The 17,500-nt window shown below is 39.2% G+C and overlaps 1 protein-coding gene across 4 annotated transcripts in view; it reads left to right on the top strand.

Moving 5' to 3' along the window:
• The window catches only part of utrn (utrophin), a gene marked incomplete at its 3' end in the record, with an annotated part of 231,004 nt that overhangs the window by 183,707 nt on the left and 29,797 nt on the right, over nt 1-17,500 (top strand). For 3 of the 4 annotated variants that reach the window (XM_079588189.1, XM_079588190.1, XM_079588188.1), the window contains exons 64-67: nt 283-440; nt 3,115-3,281; nt 7,952-8,063; nt 15,008-15,144. In XM_079588189.1, the coding sequence (XP_079444315.1) occupies nt 283-440; nt 3,115-3,281; nt 7,952-8,063; nt 15,008-15,144 (574 nt within the window). Of the gene's footprint in view, nt 1-282; nt 441-3,114; nt 3,282-7,951; nt 8,064-15,007; nt 15,149-17,500 lie in introns of those variants that run through there. The other variant, XM_079588191.1, reaches the window with a different exon arrangement.

Genomic DNA, 17,500 nt, shown 5'->3' with positions numbered 1-17,500 from the left:
TGCAACAACATGTCATCTAACTATTAGAGTATTAGTAGACTGTTAGGGTTCAGGTGAGGAGAATGACTCGGCATGTAGTTGTAAAGTTACTTGAAGTCAGTAGAGCGTCTCACAATAAAGAGTCATCAGATATTAATAATATTATAAGCAGACACTCCACCAATCCTCTAAAGACTGATCGTGGACATGGAGTTACAGTTACGTATAGTTAGTAGAGTGTCTAAAGTGGACTATTGAAATAGTGTTTAAGTGCCAGGGCTGATCTGTGTGTGTGTGTCTCAGGTCTGTTTACTCAGGTGTCGTCGGCGGGCGATACGTGTGATCAGAGGCAGTTGGGTCTCCTGCTGCATGATGTCATCCAGATCCCGAGACAGCTGGGAGAGGTGGCGGCCTTCGGTGGGAGCAACATCGAGCCCAGTGTCCGCAGCTGCTTCCAGCACGTGCGTGAACACACACACACACACACACACAGTCCCTCTGAAATGTCTGTGTTTATGACTGGTGAATGACTGAAGTCTGCTGGTGATATCCTCACACCACCTCACTGCAGATCTGTGTGTGTTAACGCTGTTGTCAGCTTCATGTGTTTGTCCTTCAGTCATTCCCTTAGTGTCAGTCCCACAGCGGTTACACTGGGAAGCTGTCAATACACACACAGAGAGAGAGAGAGAGAGAGAGGATCAGTTGAGGTGTTTGCTGCTTGATTTTTATTTCGGAAGATTTTTGCAGGACAGTCTGTCCATCCATCCATCTCTGTACCTGTCAGTCTCTCCATTTCCCTGCCTTTATCTCTCCATCTCTCTGTCTCTGTCTTTTCTTCTGTTTACTTCTGTCTCTCTCTATCTTTCTCTCTATCTATCCATCCATCCATACATCATTTGTTCTATCTATCTATCTATCTATCTATCTATCTATCTATCTATCTATCTATCTATCTATCTATCATCTATCTGTCTGTCTGTCTGTCTATCTATCTGCCGATCTGTCTGTCTGTCTGTCTGTCTGTCTGTCTATCTATCTATCTATCTCTATCTATCATCTATCTATCTGTCTGTCTGTCTATCTATCTGCCGATCTGTCTGTCTGTCTGTCTGTCTGTCTATCTATCTGCCAATCTGTCTATCATCTATCTGTCTTTCTGTCTGTCTATCTATCTGCCGATCTGTCTGTCTGTCTGTCTATCTATCTATCTATCTATCTATCTGCCAATCTGTCTATCATCTGTCTGTCTGTCTGTCTGCCTATATATCTGTCTGTCTATCTGTCTATCTATCTGCCAATCATCTATCTGTCTATCTATCTATCTATCTATCTATCTATCTATCTATCTGTATATCATTCTATCTATCTATCTGTCTTTTCTGAATCTGTTTATCCACCGTTCTATAACTCTACTATTCTACTGTTCTATAGATGTCTTCTCATCTGTCATGTTGCCCGTATCTGTCTCTCAGTCTGTCAGTCTGTCTGTGTGGTTTGATTGCACTCAGTGTCAAGTCTGAAGTGTTTTGAAGAGAGAGAAATCGTCATTTATAAATGAGTGAGGATGAAGAGGAGGAAGAGGTCCAATCAGAACTGACAGACAGGAAGAGATGGCAGCTCTGCAGCAGACAAACAACACTGGAAATAAAGGCTAGGTGTGATTTTAAGAGGAGGCCAGACTGCGGAGCGACATTTCAGATGAAAGCTGAGAGAGGAAATAAACGACTGATGAGAGACAGATGAGTGAAGGATGACAGACAGACAGGACAGTGTCACACCTGAAGCCTTTTGAAGTCCGTCAGTGCTGATGGATGGAATCACCCGAACCATGAATTTCTGTTTCTCTTGTTGTCTGATGGGAAGTTTAAGAGCACAAAACGTGTGTGTGTGCGCGAGCGCGCGCGTGTGTGTGTGTCAATGCTAAGTGTCCCGCCGCTGACATCACTGCCAAGATTGTTGCTGCTGTACAACAGAATTCCTGCCAAAATCACTTAATCATGGTCTTATTTGATCATTTATTTGCCATTGTCTTGTTTGTTCTGTACGTCTGAACTGAAATATGAGAATTTGTTTACCACAGAGTTCAAATAATTACAGGAATGTACCAGTTTCAAAACAAGCTCCACGGGCCGCATCTGTATCATTCTGACGAACACCACACAGAATTATTTCAGACAAAAAATAATAAAAACAAACAAAAATCATGTTTACAGTAGTGCATGTAGGGAATACACAACCAGAATAACCTCATCACCCTCATGTAGTTTCAAAACTGTGCAGAACACACACACACACACACTGATATTGAGAAATATATAAATAATGACAGATTTGTCGTTTATCTATCCCTTTAATGTGTTACAATCATTGATAAACCATGTCTGTGTGACATTTTAACTTCATGACCATGTAAAGACAGTAAACCCTGTATCTTTGACATATGTGCAATAATACCAGAAAGAGTCTCTACATATAATTCAAGTATGCTTGAATTATATCAGTAATTATGTCTCAGTAGCCTTTAACATATGCCCACCACTAGAATCGATGATTTACAAGCTTTAAATCTCAAATAATATATATATATATATATATACAGTATATGTATTCAGAAAATGCAATACAGGCTCTTTAAGAATACACAAGTAGCACATTACTGCTTTTAAACCCTTCGGAGTGTCTTGCCTCATTGACTTCCATTGTAATTACATTACATTAGTTGTTTGTCAGAATTGTTTCCTTTGGTAGTGTCGCAGATTCTGTCCATTACACTGAACTTGTATTGACCCTGGTTTATAGAGAAGCCACTGATGGGCTGTATGACAGATGAAACGTATGCCATAATATTCTTCACATTTAGCTAATATTCCTACTATTGCACTGGTTAAAAATCTCCCAGTCCCCGCCGACAGGGTGACACCACTGAATGCTCGTTCCTGACGGAGATATTTATGAGGCTGTTATATCTCTATAAAAGCAGCCGTGCGATTGACAGTCATTTACGGCGGTCTAGTAGTAAACGTTCTCCATTTCAGTCAGGCTGCGTTGTTTACGAGTTATTCACTCGTGCTGTTTATGTGCTTTCTGAAATCCCTCCCTCATTGGCTGTTTGTGCTCGCGCTCTCTCCTCAGGTGCCCAATAAGGTTGAGCTGGAGCCGAGGCAGTTTGTTGATTGGATGAGGCTGGAGCCGCAGTCGATGGTTTGGCTTCCGGTCCTGCACAGAGTGGCCGCGGCAGAGACGGCCAAACACCAGGCCAAGTGCAATATCTGTAAAGAGTTCCCCATCGTGGGCTTCAGGTACACACACACACACACACACACACACACACACACACACACATTTATGTAAGTAGATATCACCCTGAAGAGGTTTATTACGACTTATTACACGGCTCTGTGGAATACTTGATTCTGATTGGTCAATCGTGCCATCCAGCGGTATGTTAATCCCAGATAACAGTCGCTTAAAAAACAAACACAGGCTCATCCGGGTCACTGAAGTCAGCAGCGCTATACGCTTGATAGGAACGTTTTTTTCTTCGTTGAAGTTTGATTTTGGTGAGCTTATAAAATATAAAAAATATTTTGTGTAGTTATTTAATTATGCCATCCAGCATCGTGAACGCGCTCTCTCTTGTTTCACACAAACGCAGCTGCCATTTTGTGACTGTTGTTTTGTACACTGTTGGATTATAAGAAAACAATTATGATTTTAAAACAGTTTAATCAACATCTCTTATCTCCATAATAATTTATGTGGTGAAATGCTGTGTAATAAGTGGTGTGACTGTATACCGTATCTCTTAAATGTCCGTCTAGTTTGAACTTGCAGGGCTAGCAACTGCTCTCTCCGCGGAAGCTTTGCGTTTAAAGAGCTCAACTCGGATCAATATTTCATGTCTAATTATTTACACATGTGGCAAGTAGCCGTGTAATAAGCGGGATAATGTACATCCAGCCGGTTGTTATCTCAGAATAAACCCCTTCAGGCAAATGCAAGACCCCTCCGCTTCACAGTCCTGATCATCCTGTCGGGATTTATTCTGAGATAACAATCGTCTAGGACTGTACATTAGGTAGAAAAGAAGAAACTTTACAAATTGTACCGGTTCTTGCATCAATGCGACATATTTGAGAAGTAGGCGATTCTCCCTCAGTGTGAGAAGTGTGTGTCCAGTCCTGCTCCAGGAGGGCCACTCTCCTGCAGAGTTTCGCTCCAACCCCAATGAACCGTCTGGGGTCGGCGGTCGCGCCGGCGATACCAGCTCGCTTCTTTGACACACCTAAACCAGCGAATCAATGTCTTACTAGAAGCGTCCAGGCGGGTGTGTTGAGGCCAGCAGGACAGTGGCCCTCCCGGCCCGAGTTTGTCAAATCGTGATATCAAGCAGATCTGTGAGAGATTTAAGACACACACACACACACTTATGGGTGCGCGCCGTGCTGTCTGGGAGCAAAAAGGTTAGATTGACTCCTGAGGCCCAAACATTCATCTAAACGTCAGCATCTGATAGCACTCTAAGTAAGAGAGAGAGACTGATGAAAGGGACAGACGTACAGTCAGTGCTGTTCTCGGATCAGCTCTGACACTTCTCAAAGTTCAGCTGTAAGCCAGGCCTGTCAATGTTCACGCACTAATAGTTGAATTCATTCTGTGTACTGTCGTTGAGCCGGATGGGGTGATGCTAGGCTTTCAGACATTTACCCTTCAATATGATATGAAGCATCCAGAGGGGTTTCTGGGATTGTGTACAAAAGGTCACAAGATCAAATCTTGTTCGACTGAGGTGTTAAATATAATAGTAATAATAACATTGCATTTTTTTTTTTTTTTTTGTAGATGTATATTAGTAATGGTAGTCATATCTTAATTTGTAATTTCACTGAAACAAATCCTACATTTATGCTTCATCTGTGTGAATTTTCTTCTGGGATAGACTCTATAGCAGTCAATGGTAATGCTTTCTTAATGGCTAATTCAATTATGAATAAATTAATTCATACAAATTAATTATAGAAATTATACAAATCATATATATATATAAATATATATATATATATATATATATATATATATATATATATATATATATATATATATATATATATATATTTAAAATCCTGTTAGTTATAATGTAGTAATAATAACATATGCTTGTGATTATAATTTACAGTTATGCACACAGCAATCCCATAGTTGGATTTTTATGATTTATGGTGAAAAACGAGGTCCATTTATTTATAATCATTCATCATTAAAATAAATATAATGACATATCTTAATAATTATATGTAAAAGTATTATATATATATATATATATATATATATATATATATATATATATATATATATATATAATAAATTAGCAATTAAAATTTATAACTAATTAATGTATTCACTAAATAGAATATGCTTTTAAAACTTTGCATTTGCAGTCTTTGTATGAAGGCATTTAACAACCGTTGAAGCTCAACATGTATAATTGTAGCTACTGTATAAGTAAATCTGCAGCACTGATGGTAATAATGGCAAAAACCGCCAGAACACTGCAGTGAATAATAATTATAGCTATACAACATTTTTATTATGTTATGAAATATTAATAATATAATCTTTTCTTCTTTGCTTTGAAATTTATGGACAGCATTAATATCAGGAGTGTGCACATGTACAGCACCATAAATACATGATCAATGTTCCCAGGTTTAGAGTTAGTGTGTGTGTGTGTGTGTGTGTGTGTGTGTGTGTGTGTGTGTGTGTGTGTGTGTGTGTGTGTGTGTGTGTGTGTGTGTGTGTGTGTGTGTGTGTGTGTGTGTGTGTGTGTGTGTGTGTGTGTGTGTGTGTGTGTGTGTGTGTGTGTGTGTGTGTGTGTGTGTGTGTGTGGCGCCTCCATGCTGTATTTTAAACAGACACTGTGTGCTCTTGTCACAATAGGTGGTGACCTTCTCAAATGTCATGCATACATACATTATGCCCGTGTATTACTGATAATGCTGCCATATTTAGAAGCTTTGGCTGAGCCTCCATCTCTCGAGGACTGAGCGCATCACACCGGGCCATCTTGTTGTCTGAGACGCTTCTTTGAGGCAGAGCTCAGCCGGACGTTTGACAGAGGAGATACGGACTGTGTTTTGTCAGTGATAGATAGTGGAGAAGACTAAATTGAACGAGAGAGAGACACGGAGAAAAATAAAGTCTGAGTCAGTCAACCTGGATTTGTTGAGAAAAACGTTGTGTTAATGGAGAAGAAATCCTGCGGCATCAGTTTGTTACATTGATGAATTCACTTACAAAGCCATCAAATGTAATCAATTGTTTAGCAGATTAACAGTTACTAATTGTTAAAGCAGTAATCCTCAAGAGACCGTGCACTGCAGTGATTTTGCCAAATTCAAGGGAAGGACTTCACATCGGTCCATAAAGTGTGGACCAAGTTGTTTAGTTACTTAACTATCAACTGACAGTCCTATTTAAATAACTATATTTTGAATTTTTATACGCGTTTCATGTGGACTTGCGTGTTTTTTCCGTCATTAGAATGGCAGTGAGTGCATCGCATTACATAACGGTTATAAAGTTGACTATATCTACATGGGTACTTAATTTTAGGGCTGTAAACAATTAATCGTGATTAATCGCATCAAAAAACGGCGCATCTGAAACCGCAGCATTCACACTGAGAAATGCTAAATATCAGAACATTGGCACTCGAGATCTTTTATATAAGTTTCAGTGTGATGTGGGTAAGACAAAAGATAAAACTGTTATAAAATACAATTTTATGAAGTCACTTCATCTTTTATAACATGAGATTTAGGCCTAAAGACACCAAATTGAGTAGGGCTGTAAACGATTAATCGCTTCCAAAATAAAAGTTTGTGTTTCCATAATGTATGTGTGTGTATTGTGTATAATTATTTTGTGTATATATACACACATGCATATATATATATATATATATATATATATATATATATATATATATATATTTAAAAGAAAAAGAAAAATGTGTTATTTATATATAAAATAGTTCTATTTATATATAATATAAATTATCTCAAAATATATATGCAGTATATAAATGCTTTAAAAAATATTTCTCAAATATATACATGCATGTGTGTGTATTAATATATACATAATAATTATACACAATACACAGACATATTATGTAAACATAAACTTTTATTTTGGATGCGATTAATCGCGATTAATCGTTTACAGCCCTACTCAATTTGGTGTCTTTAGGCCTAAATCTCATGTTATAAAAGATGAAGTGACTTCATAAAATTGTATTTTATAACAGTTTTATCTTTTTTTTAGTCTTACCCACATCACACAGAAAATTATATAAAAGATCTTGAGTACCAATGTTCTGATATTTAGCATTTCTCAGTGTGAATGCTGTGGTTTAAGATGCGCCGCCCCAGAGAGAAGAGGAGCCGTTTCAGAAAATACTGCAGCTTTCTACTGTCATATCATTTATGCAGCAGCGCAGAGGAAATATTGCACACTGAAGGAATTAAATTCTATTGAATTTGCATTTCCTGGAGAGACCAGAAGGAACCAAAAACAAACACCACACACAGCGCTGTCCTCCTCCGCACTCGATTTACATTTATATGAAGAAGATCTGTTTAATAAAAATACTTTTTTAAACAGTGTTTAATGATGTTATTGAATCAAGCGTGACGTGACTGGAGTGAATGAGTATTCTCGAGAGCACTGTGAATATCAGGCGAATTCAATAACGAGTGGATTATAGTTTGACGGAGCTGCAGAATATCGCAATTAAGGATTTTAAAGGAATAATCTAAACATGTAAATTCTGTCTCATCACGTCACTCCAAACCTCTGTTTTTCTTTCCTCTGTAAAACAGAAAAGGATCAATGTTCACGCTGCGTTCCCGGTCAATGAGAGCGTGTTATCATACTAATAGCACGTGTTTTCTTTCCCTCTTTGCAGATATCGCAGTTTGAAGCACTTCAACTATGACGTTTGCCAGAGTTGTTTCTTCTCCGGTCGCACGGCGAAGGGTCATAAACTGAACTACCCAATGGTGGAGTACTGCACACCGGTGAGTTAGTCGCGCATGAACGTCCACCCTACAGTCTTTCTCCACACATCAAATTAAGGCTTGTGTAATGATGCTCTCAAACTGGAGCTCATAAAAGAGACATTTCGCATGAGTGGGCATTCAGTAGTGGCAGAGCTATGGCTCTATTCCAAAACCTGAGCAGCTTTCCTGTCTATTGCCTACATACACAGCTACCGTTAAAGGGGTGGTAAAGTATGATTTCACTTTTCTAACTGTAGTTAGTGTGTAATGTTGCTGTTTGATCATAAACAACATCTGCAAAGTTACAACGCTCAAAGTTCAAAGCAAAGGGAGATATTTGCTTTTAAAGAAAAGGACTACAACAAACAGCTGGTAGGGACTACACGACATTCCCCCGGGTTAGTGACATCACCAACCTTAAAATTTACATAAGCCCCGCCCCCTGAACACACAGTCCATGTTGAGAAGAGGAAGAGTTGTTGTAGTCGAGCACATTTGTGAGTCAGCTCAAACTTTAGCATCCATCTTTTCACATGCAATAAAGTCACTCTGTGTGCGTCTCACAACAGTTCCTATACGAGCGATTTATAGATTACCACAGAATATGCTAATTGAAGATCGTTTACTCCACATCAGCAACATAAATTCATCAACTAACCATTCAGAGACGTCCTGTGGCTTCTACATGTTGTCACTTCTTCTTGAGTCTCTCCATCTTTGTCTGACTCCGTTTTAACATTAAAGGCAGAACAGTTTCTGTCAGTTTAGTGTGTGTGCGTGAGGTAATCGCAGCTGCTAACACACATGAGCTCTTGAAACCCCGCCCTCTGTGCTGGGAGCAGCAGCTCATTTGCATTTAAAGGGCCAGACACAAAACAGTGTGTTTTTGCAAACCCTCAAAAAGTGACAACTTTAACATGCTATATAAAAATATCTGTGGGGTATTTTGTGCTAAAACTTCACACACACACTCTGGGGACCTCAGAGATTTATTTCACATCTTGTGAAAATGGCATTTTAACACCCATTTAATACAAATATTAAGTAAAATGTCCATTTTGATTTAAGTAAAGGAAACCTGCAATGCTGCTTTTGAATCTTAGCTCTCGTTGGAGGCGTAATCCTGCTAAATGCCTTTAGGAACTGACCTCGCATCAGGAGCACATCTGTATAGTTCTTCTTCCAGCTGGGACTGGGAAGCGTGTGGTTGGTGAACAGGAGCTCATGGTTTGTTTCTCCTCCACCGCTGCAGGCGAGATGGAGAGCAAGGCCATGATCTATTGGCGTCACCGGCAGGGTTTCCTTCCACCTCCATAACAGAAGCTGTGCGCAAACCTGAAATGTAATGTGTTTAACTCGACAGTTCATTTTTGGGGCATGAAATTGAAGAGCTGTCACTGTCATTGATCAGCATGACAAAAGGAAAACAAATGTATTTTTGCTCTCTTCGACTGTGTGCAAATTCAGACAGATTAGACTGAATAATGATGCAACTTAAAAACGATTCAACTTTAAACACCGGCACTTGTGAAGAAATGTGTCCTTTTTCATTAGTCATAAAGATGGTTGACTTGAGGGTTGAGCTGACGGGACCCCCTGAGGGACCCTGAACACCACAAATCCGCTGAATCGCCCAAAAGTGAACCGTCATGTCATTCCAAACCTGGTCTCCCGTATAACACTGGAGAAAGAACAAGGAGACATGTTGAGGAATGTTCACGCTGCTCTTTTCCATTCAACAGAAGTTGTTGGTCACAATGAAACTGAAGCAGCGAAAGATATTTTCTCCCTTATTGTGATGTATATTCAAGTATAATGGTTTATCAAAAAAATCTACATGTCAGTTGTTGATTGGGTATTGAGATGTGGGCGTGGCACTAAAAATGAATGCGATTTTGTAGACGATGGAAAGAAAGGGGCGGGTTTAAGTGGACTAATTGACTGGAGAAGGTGGCATACGTCACCAGAGACAAGTCTGTCGATTACACAAGAAGATCAAGTTATGGCATTTTCATTCAACTTTAATGTGAAAAGGAATAAAAATTAAATAAATCATGTATGAATCATTTAAAATAAGAACTACTATGCTGTTCAACTTTCTTTAATGTGTAATGTTGCTGTCTGAGCATGAAAAGATTTGCAAAGTTACAAAGTCCCTCCAAAGGGATTTATTCTCTTACGAAGACGTCACAATATTCCTCATTTAAATAATTCCCGCCAAATGCAAACGCAGAATAAAGGGGCGGGGCCTGGTCGAATTAGTTAGTAGACTATAGAATTACACAAGACACGGACTCATATTATTTTGAATGGGGAAAAGTGCAACGCTCAATATGGCGGAATTAGTCCCGCCTTCTAAATAGGAGCCAATCGGTGATTGGTAAAGTAATCGCATCACTGCAGCCGTTAGAAGCTCCGGTTCCCATAGAAACATTCAGACGCGCCTCCACTGCGCATTAGCATTAGCTTGATCCAGCCTGAAAAATAGTTTTCTGTCCTGATTCGAGCGTTTAGAAACAAAATTTATGAGACAGTTGTTGTCAGATTTCATTGGTGATTTCAAATAGGAAATTAAATCATAAGCTTGGCGAACAGTTTTGGAGAATTTGATGTTTCCCAATTCAAAGAGAGGCGTTTCAAAGATGGCCGCCGAGTAAAATGACTTGTCATAAAGAGACTTTGGCTGCATTCAAAGAGACTGGAGCTGCCCGAGAGGCGTTTAAAGATGGCCGCCGAAGGAAATGACTTGTCTTAAAGGGACTTTTTTAGTAGTGTGTTGAAACTGGCTGTTATGGTAAGGGGCGGGACATTTTCCAAACACGCTCGAAGTGCTTGTCCAATCACAACACACTGATCCAGCCGACCAATCAGAGCACACTGTGCTTTTCAGAAGGAAGGGCTTCATAGAGACAGGAAGTAAACAGAGCGTTACTGACGGACTGGGAAGAGTGGAGCTGCAACAATGACAAATATTGGAAAAAATAATAGTTTTTTAAACATTCAAGCATGAAAACCTGTTCCAGTTGATCCCAAAAAAATCAAGACTTTGTAAAAGGGCATATTATTACCACTTTAATTTCATGCCGACTTTAAGCTCCAGAGATGCACCATAAAAGTTGCCTATAAGGCTTCTGAAATCCACAGTAAAGAGGAACAAACTGCTGTAGTTTCTAAAGCTCATTAGCATATGCGCATATTACAATTTTAGCATTCCAGAAATAGCCTTTGTGTTGTCCATCTAACCAGATTCCCCATTGTTCAAACCATGCTAGCAGTGAAAAGCACTTTAGCCCCAGGTCACTCCGTAACACGTTTATGGCGCTGTTCTATGAAGCATCAAATACACGTTCCACTGGCCCAAGAATATTGATCATGTGTGTCATATTACTTTCATAAAACAGTTCTATAAAGAAGTAGTTAATATCGCGTGACATTTCCAACCTAATATGGCCGGCTTTTTTATTCTTGCTTCGCCAACAAAAATGTTTTACAATGTTGCGATCTATAGAATTGTAACTGTAGGTAAGAGAAGTGATGCAGTGAAACATTTCAGTGCACAGACAACCACGCTCGTCCTATTAAATTACTGGGCCAGAACTAACTGTTATATAATAAGATTGTGTTGACAGTGCAGAGCTAGAAACTGCTTTCTGGAGACCACCAGCCGCTGTTTAATACTTTCAACGGGCTGATTTATTGTTTTGTGTTTGGATCATCATCATCATCTTTGTCCTGTCATTTGTTGGCATTTTGTTTTTTGTTGGCATTGAAGGAGGCAGCAGTAATCCTGAATCCATCACTCCTGTCAGACCTCGACACACACACACACACACACACACACGCACACACACCAGCGGTTGTGAAATGTCCGGCTACTTCATCTTGACAGGAAGAGAATGCCTTTCATTTCCTTTCAAACCCACATATCCCAGGAACACCCCACTCCACGAACACACATACACATGTCTATAAAACACGATTCAACAGCAAATATTATCATCAGAATTCAGAGAGCAGAAGATCAATATTGAACAGAAATATGCTTGTTGTGGCCCTCAGTTGGGCTGTTACACCGTTATTGCTTTTTCATTGTGGTGATATTGCTTTTTGTTGTTGTGATATGGTTTTTATTAGTTGTGGGGTACGACGAGCTTCTTTATCCCAGTGTCAGTCTAAATGAGTAATGTGTTGTGTTCAACTCGCGCTTACAGCGAGAACTTTAGAGTCCTTTTTAATAGGAAAACTTCGCCTAAACATGAAAAACACCATTTGCTCATGTTGCCTTATTTGTCTGATAAATTTTCCCTCCGTCGAAAAACACAATGTGTAAATTCGTACAAGAATGGTTTACGGACGAGATTCATTCTTCTCATGTTATAAGGCCTGTTGAACGAATGGTTTTTTGGTGTATCAAGCTCAAAAACAGTTTTGTTTAGCAATGGTTACAAACTCTCTCTCCGCCTCCCGACAATCTTTATTCTAAATGTGACTCATTCGCCAAAAAAAGAGATGACACAAAATAACATGATAAAAATAAGGTAATAGTGTAGTGAAAATTGGATATCGCGACAGCCCTAATTCAAAGTTGTCTGATGCCATATGAGCAGACACAAATTCAAATAATTGAATGAAAATATCAAAGCATACAGGCAATTCTACATATAATTAGGTGCTTGGCATGCATTTAAAGTCCCCCTGTAGTCCATCATTTTATCCCTTAAGACTCATCTCTGATCACCAAAATGACATATTTAAGCGTTTTTTCCTTGAAAATATTAACATTTTTAAATAAATGCCTTAAAATATCTTGAATGTAACTCGACACCCATCCCTCATTTAGTAAACGCGGTTCTATGTATATTTCAAGCTTGGTTTTCACCACAGGGGACTTTAAGAGAAACACAAAACCAATGCCGCTATCATTGGTGTTTTTGATCCATCTTTCTGCACCATGTTTACATGCATATACGCAAAAAGAGATGTTCCTCACACAAAAGGCAAAAAAAATATTTGTATTCAGGTTGGTCTAGCTCACTTTCATGCATGTTCTGTCGTAAGAAAACCTAAATAAAATGTAAAGGCAATTTGCTGTTGTAATTAAATAACGAGATTGTCTCATTTTCAGCCATGTTGAACTCATGAGTGTCAGATCTGGAGTTCATGGGTTCTGTTGGTCTGTGGGTTGACTTGAGTTTAGCTAGACACACTGTTGGAAACACAATCCTCCTGTAATATATGGGCTGTCACAACCTTGTTTGTTCGGTTGGTTTTCTAGTCTGCAAGAGGAAAAGGATTTGGTTTGCTAATATATGCAGATAAAGAAGACTTTGTGCGGAGACGTAGACAGAGAAAGCCTGGACTGAAGCACCTCAGCTCGGCTCAGTAGACAAATGGAGGATGAGATGTGTGTGGATGGATCAGTGTGGGATCTGTGGGGATGTGTGTGCTTTGAGTCTGCCAGTGTGTGTGTGTGAGAGAAAATAGTACAGAAGTTACGGGGTAATGAGCTCTATGTGCAGTGCACTCTTTATACTGCATTTTACTTAGTGTGTGTGTGTGTGTGTGTGTGTGTGTGTGTGTGTGTGTGTGTGTGTGTGTGTGTGTGTGTGTGTGTGTGTGTGTGTGTGTGTGTGTGTGTGTGTGTGTGTGTGTGTGTTCACTCTTACAAATAAAGATTGTTTATTGGCTTCATGGTTCCACGAAGCACCTTTAAATCCACTGAGCCTTTCCATTCCACTAAATATTCTTTATAGATGTTTACAATGCTCTTCACACTAAGACAACAATGGTTCTTCTATGCTATGGCATCACTGCAAAAACCCGATGTTGAGTGTATATATACATGTGTAACCCTTGTGTGTGCATATTGCTTACACTTCTGCTGTGTATGTTATGCCCTTCTAAATATAAAGCAGTGGAGAGTTGTGTTTTTAGGTCAGATATATGTAGAGAACCTCCAGCCGCATTTCCCTTTTGTTAGCAGAAGCAATGATGCGAGTGTGTGTTTGTGTGTCGCTTAATTAGAGAATATATGAGTTATACCTTCTGAATGGTTTCCAGGGCTTTGCTGTGCTTGCTAGGGTGTTTGGGATGGTTTCTAAGTGGTTGGCTTTCTGGCCCAGATAAAAGACCCCAATGCCAAGTCTTCTGTGTGGATTGGGACGTCTCTATGACTCTATGTCTCTATTTTGGTGAAAACAGGGACAATTCAAGGTTTTCATTGTAAGAAAACATGAACATGAACTGGAAAGGCTCATAAGGCATGGAAAATGTAAAAAGACTTGCCTTATGTTCAAGAGGTTGTACAAATATTGCTTGACTTCAACCTTTTAAAATAATTTAAAATGGCATCTGTTTGTCAGTAGTAGATGTACACTACTGTTGAAACTTTTCTTTTCAAGAAATTAATACTTTCATCCAGCAAGGATGTTTTAAATGAATCAAGTGACCGTAAAGGCATTTACACTGTTAATTTTTTTTTCAAAATTTCTAATTAATGCTATTCGTTTGAACTTTATCAAAGGAAACCGAAATAAACGTATCACGTTTTCCATTCCATTGATAATAAGAAGAAATGTTTCTTGAGCATCCAATCATCATATTAGAATGATTTCTGAAGGATTATGTGTAATGTAATGATGCTGAAAATGTATTTCTTACACAATTTTTGTTTTTTACTTACAGACCCCAAACTTTTGAACAGTCATTTATATTAGTAACTGTTCAATGTTGTTGGATTTTATTTTGTAACTGCACTGCAACAGCAAGTGTTTAGATGAACACTTAAAATGAATTAAAAAGTGTGAAAGATTCAGAGTGAAACTGCTAAATCGACTCTACAACGCCTACACAGCAAAGCTCAAACCACTAGTGGCTCTCGGCCTTTATTGTATTGAAGTTGCTTTGAACAATTGTTAATAAAGTAAATCCACATCCATCATCTCTCTTCCTCTTCTTTTCAGACCACCTCAGGAGAAGACATGCGGGATTTCACCAAAGTCTTAAAAAACAAGTTCCGCTCAAAGAAGTATTTCGCGAAGCACCCTCGCCTGGGATATCTGCCTGTCCAGACGGTCCTAGAAGGAGACAACATGGAAACGTAAGCATCTTGAAGGAGAATATAAGCATGTGATATCTGCAGTTGCAGGACTGTCCTCAGGCTCTGGTTTTCTGCCACCTCCAGTCATTAACTTTCTTCTTTACAGTCTTCACACAACCTGTTTATTCACAGTGCAGGGTTTGAAGAACTATCCAGAAGTGTGTCAAATATCGTCGGCAAGTCTCGCTTCGTAATGCAGATTTTCTGTCCGTACAGAAATGTTGACATATCTCTAAAAAGCCTCTACTCTGAAGATTCAAACTCTCTTCCAAAACCTAGACGGTGTCTTGCCGTCGACTGCCTTCGTGTCAGCCTTTTAAGAGCGGCACATTAGCAACATTTCGTGTGCAAAAAAGGTTCATTGTCAATAGTTGAGCTCACACACTTTCACTTCCAAAGTCACTTTCAAACCTATCAGCTTTCTGTTGGTCAGTTGCGTTATCGAACTTGAACATGAGCGAAATCTGTGTGTGGGTTTTGCAAATATTTAACCAATGAAAGGTGTTAAAAAGAGCTTGTGACTAAACCTCGTAACTTGAAACTCTTAGCATGATTTTGGTAAGATCTTAATAATATAAGGTTACTGTACACTCTATCTCAATGTACTCTCATTAGTGTATTAGTAGACTGTTACGCTGGGTTCACACCGCACGCAGAAGCGACGCGGAACGGAGGCCGCTTCCTTTCGGCGACCATGTTAACCTATGGTGTCGTTCACACCAGACTGGTCTATTTTTTGCGCGAGCCGCGAGTGATCCGCATCAATTTTCAAATTAAAATACTGCGAGAACACACAAACAAACAGGGAAACAGCGAGAGAGAGAGAGGCAGGCAGGAGTTGATAAGTGAAAATGGATGATGTCAAATTACTCGCACTGGGAAACAGGAAGAGGAAAATAGATTTAATACATTTGAAGAGAGGATGTATATTTCAACGGTATATCTACACTACTGTCTACCATATTCTCTCTCTGGCTGCGTGTGTGTCTCGACAACGGATTCATAAAAGAAGTGTACAAACTTCTTGGTTACAGAAACATGGTGTATTCATTTTATGAGGTTATTTACTTACCCATGATAAAAATAGCTCTGAATAAACAACAACTGAGCAGAAGCGCTTGTCGACCTCGCGCGAAGAATACGCGTCTGGTGTGAACAGGCACGCGCCAGACCGCGCGTGATTTTCCGTTCCGCGCCGCTCCCGCGTCTGGTGTGAACCCAGCGTTAGGTGTTCGGGTTAGTAGAATAAGTTGACATGTAGTTGCACAGTTTCTTATAGTCAGTAGAACGTGTGTTGAGGAGCATCACAATAAAGAGTTTGCAGATATTAAAGCTACACTATGTAAGATTTTTGGATCAAAATATCCAAAGACCACTAGAACAATGTTATATATTTTATTGATTTGTGTACAACATTATCCCAAATGTTTCTAAGAATGTTTAAATCCAGAGAAATAAGCAGTTTTAACCAGGACGCGGACAGTGTCCGTGCGTCGCCTATCAATGACATCATACCCGCGTTACCCTCCATTTCCATGGAAACACTAAAGATGCTTTAATATATTATGTGTTTTATTAGACAGGTGAACAACTGTTAGTATACATTATTTGACAGAAAACGAATCATTGTTATACCCGCGTTACCCTCGATTTCCGATTATACATTCATTGACAGAAAACTAATCATTGTACAGTTCAACACTGTTAGTCTTTTTGTTTAAATCTCGTTTTCTTGATTTACAGCGAGTACCATGTTTTACAATACCTAATACCATGAATATGAATATGAGTCCTGCCCGAGTCCCGTCGTATTCTCCACCGGCTGTAGAGGTCAAGACAACAACTCCCATGATTCCACGAAATAAAGGCGGCCTCAAGCTACGCCTTTGTTTTGAATAAACGACCTCTAGTGGCGAAAAATTACATAGTGTGCCTTTAAGCAGACAGTCTACTAATACCCGAATGACTGATAGTTAACATGTAGTTGCAAAGCTACTTAGTTGGCATGAAGTAGCAACTACATGAATGTCTAAAGTGGACCATCGAAGTAGTGTTACCAAATAGTATGACACATGCAAGCGTCTGACCATATACATATAAAGCAGTGGGGTTTTAAAATGAAGAAAAGTTATTGTGGATGTTTTCCCCCTTTTGCTATTCGGACAAATAGGAAATGCTAAAACTATAGTTTGCCCAACTGTGATGCCTTGTGCTTCTAAGAATCCTGGAAATGTGAACATTTCTCTCATTTTGCCTGCCATATTAGATGGATGTTTTTTTCACTGAATTTGTCGCTATACATTTTCTGCTAAAGATACATGTGATGCTGTCTTTATGAACAAGAGAAGGTGTCTCG

Source organism: Phoxinus phoxinus (assembly GCF_949152265.1).
Source record: "Phoxinus phoxinus genome assembly, chromosome: 18".
In the NCBI taxonomy this organism is placed as follows: domain Eukaryota; kingdom Metazoa; phylum Chordata; class Actinopteri; order Cypriniformes; family Leuciscidae; genus Phoxinus; species Phoxinus phoxinus.
This window is presented reverse-complemented; position numbering and strand designations above follow the sequence as displayed.